This window comes from Rhinoderma darwinii, chromosome 10 (genome assembly GCF_050947455.1).
Source record: "Rhinoderma darwinii isolate aRhiDar2 chromosome 10, aRhiDar2.hap1, whole genome shotgun sequence".
Lineage (NCBI taxonomy): Eukaryota > Metazoa > Chordata > Amphibia > Anura > Rhinodermatidae > Rhinoderma > Rhinoderma darwinii.
The window spans coordinates 45568806-45582330 of NC_134696.1; the positions used below are offsets into that span (position 1 = coordinate 45568806).

At 42.7% G+C, this 13525-nt stretch overlaps 1 protein-coding gene across 2 annotated transcripts in view; it reads left to right on the forward strand.

Moving 5' to 3' along the window:
• Positions 1–13525, forward strand: part of LOC142662018 (transient receptor potential cation channel subfamily M member 4-like) — a 132237-nt gene that overhangs the window by 83768 nt on the left and 34944 nt on the right. For both annotated transcript variants that reach the window (XM_075839829.1, XM_075839830.1), the window contains 6 exons: positions 625–791; positions 937–1114; positions 1732–1796; positions 2602–2784; positions 2982–3081; positions 4391–4509. In XM_075839829.1, coding sequence (XP_075695944.1) covers positions 625–791; positions 937–1114; positions 1732–1796; positions 2602–2784; positions 2982–3081; positions 4391–4509 — 812 coding nt within the window. The remainder of the gene's footprint in view (positions 1–624; positions 792–936; positions 1115–1731; positions 1797–2601; positions 2785–2981; positions 3082–4390; positions 4510–13525) is intronic.

The following is a 13525-nucleotide window of genomic DNA, read 5'->3' on the forward strand; positions in this document are numbered from 1 at the left end:
CATTTGACACCTCCACTTTCATCTTCACTGTTACTCTCCCTGTTTTCTCTTATACTTTCTTGTTGTTATGTCCCCAATGAGGAACATCATTTTGCTTTTTACTACTTTTGTTTCCCCAGAAGTCGACTTAAGCTTATGCAATGCTATTTTTTGTCCCAGCCTACCGGCATGGTCTTTTTGACCTTGCTTAGTATACTGTATTATATTTGTTTGTACTTGGTCTGATCTTGCTCTATTACTTTGTCTTGGGGCCTATTCACGTCAGCGTTGCTTTCCGTTAAGGGGTTCCATCGGAGCTTTCCGTCGGGGGGCCCTCTCAACAAAAAGGCAAACGGAAACCTTAGCTTCCGTTTGCATCACCATCGATCTCAATGGTGACGGAAACTTTGCTAATGGTTTCCATTTGTCACCGTTGTGAAACGATTCCATTGTTTTGACGGAATCAATAGCGCAATCAACAGAAAGCGCCGACAGAACCCCTCAATGGAAAGCAACGCTGATGTGAACACAGCCTTACTGCAATGTCTTTGTTTTCCTGCAAAATTATATAACCATGTTAAAATCGCTACAAATTTAAGAGGGGGGAAAAAAAAGAATGTTAATAATTTCATGTAATGATGATAGGTGCCTGGATAATGACTGGTGGAATGCAGGTTGGCATTGGAAAATACGTTGGGGAAGCCGTCAGAGACCATGCCACTGCAAGCTCCAATTCGAGGACCAAAGTAGTGGCAATGGGCATTGCACCCTGGGGAATTGTAAATAACCGCCACAGCCTGGTAAACCCTAAGGTGAGTTTCTCCTGGAGAGCTTTGTGATTCTAGATTCTGCTGAGGAAAATATGCCACAACAAACCTATCTCATGAGACTCCTACGTTTACATATGTATCTCTGGAAGATCATTTATTGACTCATGGTTGACCTCGTTTTACACAGGGATCTTCTCCTGCAAAATACTATATGGAAAATGTGGATGGACCAACTTATTCTTTAGACAACAATTACTCGGTCTTCCTTTTAGCAGATGATGGAACCAATGAACAAATGGGAGGAGAAACCAGCTTTAGATTCAGGCTTGAGGAACACATATCCCGACAGAAAACTGGAGTGGGCGGTGAGGTTTTTTTGAAAGCCATAAATCATAGAACTTCGTGGAACCACTGGCAAAAAAAAATATTTAAATTTGCCCCCTAGATTACAATCTGAAAGGGCATTGTCCCTTAAAATAAAATTAAAAAAAATGTGCTTTTGCTTGATTTGTCCTTTAATTGTTTTGTAGAAGATCTTCGTGACAACCAATTTGGCTGCCATTACACCAGACAACTATAATGTAGAAAAGAATTGTATAACCACTTGACAAAAGAAGACAAATTAAAGGGGTTGTCCAAGCACGGGCGGTTTTTCATACTGATGAACTATCCAGTATATGATCGTGGGGGTCCGACACCCGTACCCGCACCAATCGGCTGTTCCGACTGCCTCCAGGCACCGTATGTTCTGCAGTGGTCGGTGTCTGAAGCAGGTGGCTCCGTACACGGTATAGTTGCAGTACTGCAGCTTTGCTCTTATTCACTTAAATCGGCACAGAGCTGCAGTACTGTAGCACGGCCTCTATACTGTGAGGATAGGCCAAGACTATACTGTACTGTGAGGATAGGAAAGACTGGAAAGCCCCTTTAATATCCATTGTAATCCTAATTTGCATGACCGTTGTGTTATGTTGTGTTCTAGGCAAAGGAAGCATTGAAATTCCTGTTCTGTGCATGCTAATTGCCGGGGAGTCCAAAATGTTGGAGGTAATAATCTATGACCAATTTAGAAAAAGACTTCAGTTTTTTTTAATTGTATGCATAAGAGAGAAAAAGATTGTTCTTCAGTCATGTTGCTGTCTTTCTTGAACAATGGGGCAAATTTTTTTATGCTTGCTGCGCCTCGGTTTTGTCTATTTGTGTGGCGCACGTTACTTGCATGTGTTTTATTATTAGCGTTCTTTATACAGTGTGTTTTGTTTTTTTTTGTGCTAAGCTCGACGTGGTAGAAAATGGGCATAATTTTGGCTTGTTCTAGTTTTCGACTTATTTTGACATTTTGCTCTTCGTTTTTCTCCTCATTCTTCCTCTTCTCCTCGTCATCCAGAACCTCCGGGGGCAGATTATTTAATAATGGCTTAACGATAGATAGCCTAAAGTTAGAGGTGTTAGGCTAAAGTTGCGCCAAATTTTTCAATGAAGTGCACGCTATTTGATACATTTGGCGCATATTAGACTCCTTTCCCTTATTTACACCACCTATTGGGTGGTATAATTTAGACCAGTATTTTGCACCACAAAACTGGTCACGCAAGTGATAAAGTGGCGCATTTCATGACTCAAAAAATCCACAGCCATATTCTAAGTATGCAACCCGACATTATGAGCATGTCGCAAATCTAGGCCCCCCCTATTAATACATTTGGGCAACAATATATGCACCAAGAAGATAGGCGCACAAAATGCTAGAACCAAGGCACATAGACAATAATAAATCTGCCCCCTCTTTTATTTAGGTCATTAGTCTTTCAAGGTCATGTTGAAAGTTCTTGTATGTGTTTTTTTTTTTTAGAGAGTTTACAAAGCCACAATGAGCCCCATCCCATGTCTTTTGGTGTCCGGTTCTGGTGGAGTTGCCGACTGTTTGACTGAAATCTTGGAAAAGTCACTTACCATGGAATCTGTTCGTGTTCTGATAGAGGAGAAATTAAAACAACATTTCCCAGATGAAAATTTGACAAAAATGATAGGAAAGGTCAGTAGTATTTTTTTATTTTATATTTTTGGAATTTCCTGGTTTTATTTCTTATAAATCACAATCACAATATACTCAATGTCTGTAACTGAGCACTCTGTGATGCTTGTATACAAACTTATGAAGCTTGCATTATAGGGTTGACACATGTTTTCAGATATTGGTATAACTAATTAAAAGTTTTCCTTACAATTTAGATTGAGAAAATTGTAGAAAATCGAGACCTGGTCACCGTATATACCAATACTGATGGGACAGAGGATTTTGAGACTGTGATTTTGAAAGCTCTAGTAAAAGGTAATTGTTATTTTACTGTAATCCTTAACACTATTACATACAAAGTCACATTATTATGACCACCAGCTAATATTCAGAATAACCGCTGTGTGCAGCACAGACAGCAGCTAGGTGGGCTGGGAGTGACTCAATAAGGTGCTGGTAGGTTGTCTCAGGTATCTGGAGCCATGCTGACTGCAGTTCATCCAACATTTTCTGGAGGGTGCTTGTGGGAGGGTCCATAGAGCAAACCAGACGATCGAGGTGGTCCCACAGATGCTCAATTGGGTTCAAGTCTGGCCAATTAGGGGGCCAGGGAAGTACTTGGAAGTCTTGGTTGTGCTCTTCCAATCTCTGTCGGACATTTCTAGCTGTGTGACATGTCGCATAGTCTTGTTGAAAGATTCCATCTGCCCCAGGGAAGACAAACCGCATGTATGGGTGGACATAATCAGCAACGATGGATTCATACCCAAATCGGTTCAGATTGCCTTCCACATGGATGAATGTGCCCAGAGAATGCCATGAAAAAATTCCCCAGACCATAACGCTGCCGCTAGCAGCTTGTGTTCTTCCAGCAAAGGTTGCAGGGTATTTGTTCTCTGATGTTTCTCACCTGACATGCCAACGTCCAACCATTCGATGAAGCAGAAAACATATCTCATCGGAGAAGGCAACTCTTTCCCGATCATCGGTGGTCCAATTCCGATACTGCTGTGCAAATTGAAGCCTGTTTTTCCCAATGCACCTTTGTTAGCATAGGAGCAGTGACCATCCGTCTGCTTCGGAGCTCCATGTGCAGTAGAGTTCGCTGAACTATTTTAGACACACATCTGGTAGCCCCCTGGTTGATTTTCATGGTGAGATGCTCCATTATAGCGTTTCGTTTGGCCCTCGCGCACCTTCGTAGCCTACGTTCACCTCTCACATCAATGGCACGTGGTGCTCCGCAGTTGCCACATTGGTTATTCCCAATGGTGCCATTTGTCCTCTCATTATACACTTTCACCACAGCAGCACGCGAACAGTTCACAAACTGCGCTGTTTGAGAAATACTGCAACCCTTGGCCCGAAAGCCAATAATCATCCTTTTTTGCAACTCTGATAAATCGCCCCTTTTACCCATGGCAACAACGCGTGATATGTGTTCAGACAGCTTATGGCACACCTTATATACCCACCAAGCCTGCCCACGATACATCACTTCCTTCATGGGCTATGCGAAACCGACGTCAAAAGTAGGAGGTCATCATAATAATGTGACTCGACTGTGTATATCCAATGTAAACATAAAACGATTGAATATTTTATATTTCCCATTATCACACAGCTTGCAAGAAGCAGTCCAGCAATGCCACGGAATACTTGGATGAGCTGAAGTTAGCAGTAGCTTGGAACAGGGAAGACATTGCCAAGACAGAATTGTTTCATGGAGAAATACACTGGAGGGTATGGTGTCAATACTCCTACTGTATATTGCATTTGTACTTGTATATTTTAATTTTTAAAACAAAGCATAATTAGATACGTAGACATGCTGGGAATCACTGAGATATAATGGGAAATAGTTAATCATACAAAAATGTAAAGGAACACTCCTTAAATTTGTCTGGCCCATGGTAGCGTAGTTGATTTTACGCTACGGTTTCCGCCAAAAAAATGAAAACCAAATGGAAACCAATTGCAATGGAAGCATTACCATTGAAAACCAATGGTAATGCAAACGGAAGGTATGGTTTCCGTTTGGCTTTTTGTTCATCTGTCCATCCGACGGAAAGGTCAAACGGAACCCATGAACAGAAGCCCAACGCTGATGTGAACAGGCCCTAATACAACATTTTAGATATTTGTGAAAGACTAGGGCAGGTTGTTTTTGTTTTTTTTTATTTTTTTAACTTTTATTTTTTTTAGCCTCTTAATGTACACAATAAATGTTTCTATTCACTGAAGTGCGGCAGCAATTGTGAGGGATTGAAGCACAAAGTGTATTAGAAAACTGCAGAGCTTTTCATTAAAAAATGTATTCAACTTTATGTACTTGATACTAGACCACAGATTGAAGCTTTATTTATACCATTCCAGCGAACCCCCTTTAAATACATACATAGTATGGGATTGTAGTCTGAGATGTCGCTCTGATCTTTATGATTCTGATGCTTTCGGTGTGTTTTTTCCTGTTTGGATCGTATGCTTTTTCTAATAACAATAGAGCGGAGTACAAGTTCAATGCGTTGTTCCAGGGTTACTCCCTTTCCTCGCCATTTGCTTGCATTCCTTTGTGAAATTTTAGACAAAACTATTTTTGGTTTGCTGTTAGACAGATTAAACAAAAACCAGGACTAAAAATAGATTATGTGGATTAATTATGTCCAATAGGATTTTTAATGACTGTACAAGAACATCAAAGAAGACATCAGAGAAATCCCGAAATCTATTCTGGTAATGTCCTCTTGTGAGCTACTTACTTCTGATCCACATATTCAGCATTGAAAAGATGTTGAGGATTGTAATATCCTATCGGACTCACACATTACTGATATGTTTGCCTGCTGTACATAAGCAGCAGAGCCAGAAGTTATCTGCTTTATTTAATACTCAAGTTCAGGCAGACCTGGATTTCCTGTTGGAAGAATGAACAATTGGCAATCTCCTGAAGATATCCTTCCTTAGGAACTTTCTCATAGTCCTTACAAGCTAACATATTAAGGGAAATGCTTATAATGTGTTAATAAGGATACAATATATTTTTTTTCCATTCCTTCATTAAAGTCCGCTTGAACAGTAACAGGCTAAGTGATCAACTCGAGGCTGGGAACCTCAACCATACGCAGGAGTCCACCTTGTACTGGTTGCGTCTTTTGATTCGTGTCCGACTGGGTGGTCGTTGTTCTTTCTGTGCCTCTGTAGGTCACTGCGGAAACTACTCCACTAGCTTACTCCAAGAGTAAAGGAGGAGCCGTCTGATCTTGGTTGCGCTACAAATTTAGTGTTTGTCATAACTATGCCACTGCGGATCCTAGTGGCGGTTAACCACTACCTTTTGCAGTATCTCGGGTGGGTAACACCCTTAAGAGGTTGCTTGCAAACCTCACAACAAGCAACCTGATTTGCGCTGCCAACAGGAAAACTGTTCCACAACGTTACTTCGTAATACATAGTTAAGTTCACAGGCTACTGTCCCTTTTTGGATCAATGCACCAGTAACGACAATTTTAAGATAAGAATACACTTTACTTCTGATCACAATTGACACCTCCAATGCATGTCTGCTCATGGAGAGGCTCAGTTCTTTAATGACATGTTGACCTGGGCATGGTAAATGGTGGTGTTAACTTTTCCCTTTTCTTGGCTGCAATACTTTAAAGCTGCTTTATCCGCCGCTTCCACCCCACTATGCCAAACTCTGGTCTCTGCAGGCTTGCTGATGCCTTCTACTTAGGAGACCATGCGATTGACCATTCTGCACATCCGCTTCAATCATTAGCCTCAAGTACCAGTCGCCTATTGGCCTTTGCTCACGTTCGCGATTTTAAAGCGGTCTCTCTGCAGCTTGGACAGCCAGTTACTTACTTGTACCCTGGAAAAAGCTTACTCCTTTTGGTGTCACCAACCCCGTATATTTATAACTTCATTCAATTCCGCCCACTGGGACGCAGGACGTTACGCTCTCATGTCTCAACGTCTCTAAGACCTAATGGCATCAGACCTCCAACAACATGGCACCATGGGGCCTGCGTTCGCCGTGCCCATGTTGTTACTTAGGCTAAGGAGCCCTCCGCTAATAACGAGGAGAAAGTCACCACATTTACACCGGAAGACTGTTATGCATATGCCCAGGCCTGAACACCATTCAGAAACCACAACCCATATCACACACCATCAATAATGCAATTCCACCTTCCCTACACGTTCGTTATTAAGGCAGTGTGCAACTAGATATAGTCAGCGACAATCAAGATACTACTAAAAATCAAAATAACATTGTTCTTTTATAGCAATGAATCAGTTCTGCAATCCATAAGCCCTGAATGAATGAGCCGTTATTTTGTCAGACCAATGGTTGAATAGTTCTAGAAATTGCCATATTCATCAGGTGGCAATAATGAACATGGGAGAAAGCACCTCTTGTAAGTATAATAGATGGGCCTAGGGGTGTGCAAAATACCTCTCCACCATACGTATAATAAAGGGCAGTGCTTAAAAATATATATATATTGTATTGAAGAGTGGACATTTTACTTTATCTAAATAGGTCAGAAATTCTGTTCTAATTAATTTCATAATATATCTTTTATAGGGGGTCAGAGCTAAATTTTTCTGATAAAGAGCTCCAAGTCCCCTGTATAACTATAGAGTTGAAAGATTAAACTTCTGACTACAGCCACCACTTTGGCAAGCTTACGGACTTCTGGCATGGTGTTCTACATCGAACTCCATAATAAATGTGTATGCAGCAAGCTAATAAGCTTCTCCTAGTGGTGGCTGCAGACAAACCGAATTCTACATTTAACAGTATGTTAAAGTAGGAATTTTGCTAACCTGTATCAGCAAAACAGAGCCCTGAGAGCTATAAATATATTCTGAAATCATTCAGCACAGACAGTTAAACCTTAAAATAACTGGGTATTAAAAGGTGAACATACATTTTGAGTTTGTAGGTGTGGGTTGTGGAATAATTTGGTGGAACGCAGAGTGCAATGAGTATACAGCACAATTTCAAAGGTTTTCCTTCAATTTCTATAGTAGTAGGAAGCTTGAGTCCTTTTAAAGTCCCTATTATCATTTCATGAGAGAGCTCATTTATACAGACCAAGATAACCAGAGATTAACTCTGAAATATAGAACAACAACCCTAATACTACAGCGTCCTGTCTAGATGTGACTAACCCCCCCCCCCCCCCTCTGCCCACAGAAATGAACATTCATGCTCCGGGAGCGCATGTTTATAGTGAAGCCTGCAGGTCTTTAAACAAGCATTTGGCCAAAAGGTATGGGCCTGCTCTCTATCTAGATACAAGTAGGTAGCATTAATAGACTTCGACCAAGAAGCAATTAAGTGCCTTCCAGACTTCACATTGAAAAGCAAAAAGTTTTAGACTTCGTTCACATTTGTGTTGGAGGCTCCGTTAGGCGCCTCCATTGTAGATCCAGTAAAAAAAATGCTTGGAAAAATAGTGCAGTGCTCGTTTTTATAGTAAACCGATGGCACCATGAAGGAAACCCAATAGATTCCATTAAAGTTAATGGGTTCCATTGGGCGCCTTTGGTTTGTCTTATCTGTTAAGAAAGATTCAGAAGTTGCTCACCGCATACTTCTCATTTTAGACAGAGCGAGACATTCCCAACCCTCAAGTTGCTGAACCAATTTTCTCAGAGAAAAGCAAAAATCAGTATCTGCTTTATCGTTGTTGGGTTGATTTAATGTGTGATCATCTTAGTAATGTGTGCTGGTGGTGATTATTTTTTGTTGTCCAGATCATTAGTCTTCAAGAAGTCTTCAGTTATACACTGTAGATGGGACATCTATGGTTGGGATCACCAATGATAGTCCGTATCGCAAAGAATTACTCAACAGCTAACAATACATTGCCTTGTTCTTCAGCAGATGGACAGGGTGGTGGCAAGGCTATAGGGGGTTTAGTGGTAGCACTCATACCTGGGCACCAACTTCAGGGGGCTCAAACTTCTCCCACTAAATAAATGAATACTTGATTTTCATATTTGTATAGAGATCCTATTCAGTGTGATATAATCAAATATGGAGTAGTGTAAAGGTGTCAACTATTGCGTGATGGATCAAGGTGAAGCTATGGCATCAAGGCTAAAAGGAACAGTGTCACCAAAATTTTTTTTTTTATATCAGTTTGATGTTAGCGTTTTATTAAAAACGTTTGTATTTATTTGTGTTACTTTTTTTTATTTTTACACTTTTTCTTCCCTATGGGGGCTGCCATTTTTTTTTCCATTTCTGTATGTGTCGATTAACGACACATACAGACATGGAATACGGCAGCTCCAGTCCCATAGGGACTGCGAACGGGGCCCGTTCCATCCACTATGGTGTACGCCGTCTGTGTGGGAATGGCGCATGCGCCGTTCCCACACAGTCCAATTTGAAATACGCGCCGTCCGGCGCCATTTTCCTGTGGACCGGAAGTCGCGGCCGGACAGTAAGATTACTACTTCCGGTCGTGGCTTCCGGACTTGTGCACATGGAGCAGCGGCAGCAGACGGAGCGGACGGTCCGGAGGGAGCGGCGGCGACTGGAGCAGGTAAGTGATTTCTATGTATGTTCGTGTTTTACTGTGTGTTTACTAGTGTATGTTAACCTACTATACTGTGTGTTAGCTCAAAAAATGGCGACACACAGTGTAGGAGGTTAGACCGTTCAATCCCCTCGTTTCTCCCGGCACTAGCCAGGATAAAGGAGGGGGGGATTCTGAGAGCTCACTAGAGCGAGGGATTTTTTCCCAATTTTGCAGCATAAAACAATGTGGTTGCTTTACCACATGCAATGCTGCAATTTTGGGAATTGCTCCATCTAGTGACCAGCAATGGGAAATATTATAAATTCGAATCCAATTGAATCCAATTTATAATATTTCCTGACTCGTGAAAAAAATAAAAAAAATTAGAACAATAATAATAATCTTTATTTATATAGCGCCAACATATTACGCAGCACTTTACAATGTAGAGGGAACATGAAAACAATATCAGACATTACATAGTGACAAAGTTCATTTACAATTCAAACCTGGGGAGTGAGGACCCTGCTCGCAAGAGCTTACAATCTATGAGGACATAAGGGAGACACAAAGTGTAACAGTGTTTGTTCTGTACAATGGTCCGGCCATTTTTATACACATGCGGTGGTAACATAAAGCTGCATGAGCCGGTCACCAGCCAGTATCCGCGTATGACGGACATGAAGAGAAGGAGTGTGAGGGAATCTTATTCTGATGACTAATCTAAATGGAGGGCCATGAAAAGGAGTCAGATTAGGGAATTTTATAGGCCTGTCTAAATAGATGTGTTTTCAGGGCACGTTTAAAACTGTGGATATTGGGAATTAATCTGATTGTCTGGGGTAGCACATTCCAGAGGACGGGTGCAGCACGAGAGAAATCCTGGAGACGGTAGTGGGAGGTTCGGATTATGGAGGATTTTAATCTAAGGTCGTTGGCAGAACGTAGAGCCCGGGTAGGGTGGTAGACAGAGATGAGGGAGGAGATGTAAGGAGGTGCAGCACTGTGGAGAGCTTTGTGGGTGAGAGTAATAAGTTTGAATTTTATTCGGAAGGGGATGGGCAACCAGTGCAGTGACTGGCACAGATTAGAGGTGTTGGTGTAGCGGTTGGTCATAAAGATGAGCCTGGCTGCTGCATTGAGGATAGATTGGAGAGGGGAGAGTTTAGTGAGGGGAAGACCGACTAGTAATGAGTTACAGTAGTCAAGACGAGAGTGAATCAGAGCAACAATGAGAGTTTTGGCAGTTTCCTCCGTAAGAAAAGAGCGGATTCTGGAGATGTTTTTGAGGTGAAAATGACAGGAGCGTGAAAGTGATTGTATGTGAGGAGTAAAGGAAAGATCTGAGTCAAAAATAACCCCGAGACAGCGGGCGTGCTGCTTAGGAGTTATGATAGTGCCACACACAGAGATAGAGACATCAGGTTTAGGGAGGTTAGTAGATGGTTGGAACACAAGGAGCTCAGTTTTAGAAAGATTCAGTTTCAGATAGAGAGAGGACATGATGTTAGAGACAGCGGACAGACAATCACTGGTGTTCTGTATTAGAGCAGGGGTGATGTCACGGGAAGAGGTATATAATTGGGTGTCATCAGCGTAGAGATGGTACTGGAAGCCAAATCTGCTGATGGTTTGTCCAATAGGAGCTGTGTAGAGAGAAAAGAGGAGTGGACCTAGGACTGATCCCTGAGGAACCCCGATACCAAGGGGAAGAGGAGAAGTGGAACCAGCAAATGACACACTGAATGAGCGGTCAGAGAGATAGGAGGAAAACCAAGAGAGAGCCGCGTCCTTGAGGCCAATAGAGTGGAGCATGTTAAGTAGGAGTTTGTGGTCCACAGTGTCAAAGGCTGCAGAGAGATCCAAAAGAATCAGGAGAGAGGATTTACCGTCCGATTTAGCCGCCAAGAGATCATTTGAGACTTTAGTAAGGGCAGTTTCTGTGGAGTGTAGAGTGCGGAAACCAGATTGTAAGGGGTCAAGAATGGAGTTAGCAGAGAGATAGCGGATAAGGCGAGAGTAGACCAAGCGTTCCAGGAGTTTGGAGATGAAGGGCAGATTAGAGACTGGTCGGTAGTTGGCAGCGCTGGATGGGTCAAGTGTTGGTTTTTTCAATAATGGGTTTATAATGGCATGTTTAAAAGCGGAGGGAAAGATACCAGAGGAAAGAGAGAGGTTAAATATTTTAGTGAGGTGACTAGTGACAGCTGGGGAGAGGGACTGGAGGAGGTGTGAGGGGACAGGATCACTAGGGCAGGTAGTAGGACGAGAAGAAGAGAGGAGCCTCGAGACTTCTTCTTCAGTTATTGGGTCAAATGCTGAGAGTGAAGAAGAGGGAGTGTGGGGGGGAAGGGGATCGATGTTACTAGGGGACTGGGAGATAATATCATGTCGGATGTTGTCAATTTTAACTTTAAAATAATTGGCCAGGTCTTCAGCACTGAGATCTGTGATTGGTGTCTGCACTTTAGGACTAAGGAGGGAGTGAAAAGTATCAAAGAGGCGTTTTGGATTATTAGATAGTGTGGAGATGAGAGAAGTGAAGTAGACTTGTTTGGCGCGGTGAAGGGCAGAGTTGTAAGTTTTGAGCATAAATTTGTAATGGAGGAAATCTGCATCCAAACGCGATTTTCTCCACAGTCGTTCGGCACATCTCAAGCACCGCTGAAGAAAGCGGGATTGAGGCGTGTGCCAGGGTTGTCGTCGTCTTTGTCGGGTGGTTCGGAGTGTAGTGGGGGCTGCTTCATCCAATGCATTTTTGAGAGTGTTGTTATAAAGTTTGGCAGCCAGATTGGGACAGGAGAGGGAAGAGATAGGGGACAATGAGGACTGTAGACTGTCTATGAGTTTCACAGTGTTAATGGCATGTAGATTTCTGTATGTCTGATACGTAGGGATGACCTGAGGAGGCAGAGAATATTTGATAGTAAAGCAGAGAAGATTGTGGTCAGAAAGTGGGAGAGGAGAGTTAATAAAGTCAGAAACTGAGCAGAGCCGGAAGAAGACCAGATCAAGTGAATGCCCGTCTTCATGTGTAGGAGAGTTAGTAAGTTGTGACAGACCGAGGGACGAGGTTAAAGATAGAAACTGGGAGGCAGATGAGGAGATTGGGTTATCAATGGGGATGTTGAAGTCGCCCATGATGAGAGTGGGTGTTTCAGAGGATAGAAATTGTGGAAGCCAGGCAGCAAAATGGTCCAGGAATTGGCGGGGTGAGCCCGGTGGGCGGTAGACAACTGCCACTCGGAGGGGAAAAGGGTGAAAGAGTCTGAGGGTGTGGACTTCAAAAGAGGGAAATGTGAGTGAGGGGACCGGGGGAATGACCTGGAAAGTGCAGTGTGGAGAAAGAAGTATACCTACTCCTCCACCCTGCCTGTTCTCAGGTCTAGGGGCATGAGAGAACTGGAGACCACCATAAGATAGAGCAGCAGGGGAAGCAGTGTCAGACAGGTGTAGCCATGTTTCTGTAAGAGCCAGAAGGTTGAGAGAGTTAGAAAGGAATAAGTCATGAGTAAAGGTGAGCTTGTTGCACACGGACCGAGAGTTCCAGAGAGCACAGTTAAAAGAGACAGGAGAAGACCTACAAGGAATGGCAAGAAGATTTGCAGGGTTTCTATGTGTGGCAGGTAAGTGGTTGAGCTTGGCAGAAGAAAAGGGAGGCCCAGGGTTGGGAGAGATGTCCCCTGCAGCTAATAGCAGGAGAATGGAGAGTGACAGCAGATGGTTCTGTGATTTATGAGAGCGTTTTTTATGTTGGGCAGTGGGATGAGATGGGTTAAGTTGACTGAGGAAAGTGAATAGTGAATGGGAGCTGTACATGGGTGAGGCCAGGATAGAAGGACTGATGCGGACTGTGTTTGGGCAAGTCTTAAATGGGCGATAGGATTGAAAACCAAGAGCAGCTATAATGATGAGAGCGGTGGCAAACATGTTTGTTTACAGATAGTTAGAAATCTAATATTGAGAGCGTGGGCTAGTTTGTCTGGTTTGGTAATGCAGCTTACCTGTCACTGACCCTGTGCAACTGCCATGTATAACTGCCAGGACACTTTGACAGTATGACACTTAACTGCCATGTATAACTGCCAGGACACTTTGACAGTATGACACTTAACTGCCATGTATAACTGCCAGGACACTTTGACAGTATGACACTTAACTGCCATGTATAACTGCCAGGACACTTTGACAGTATGACACTTAACTGCCATGTATAA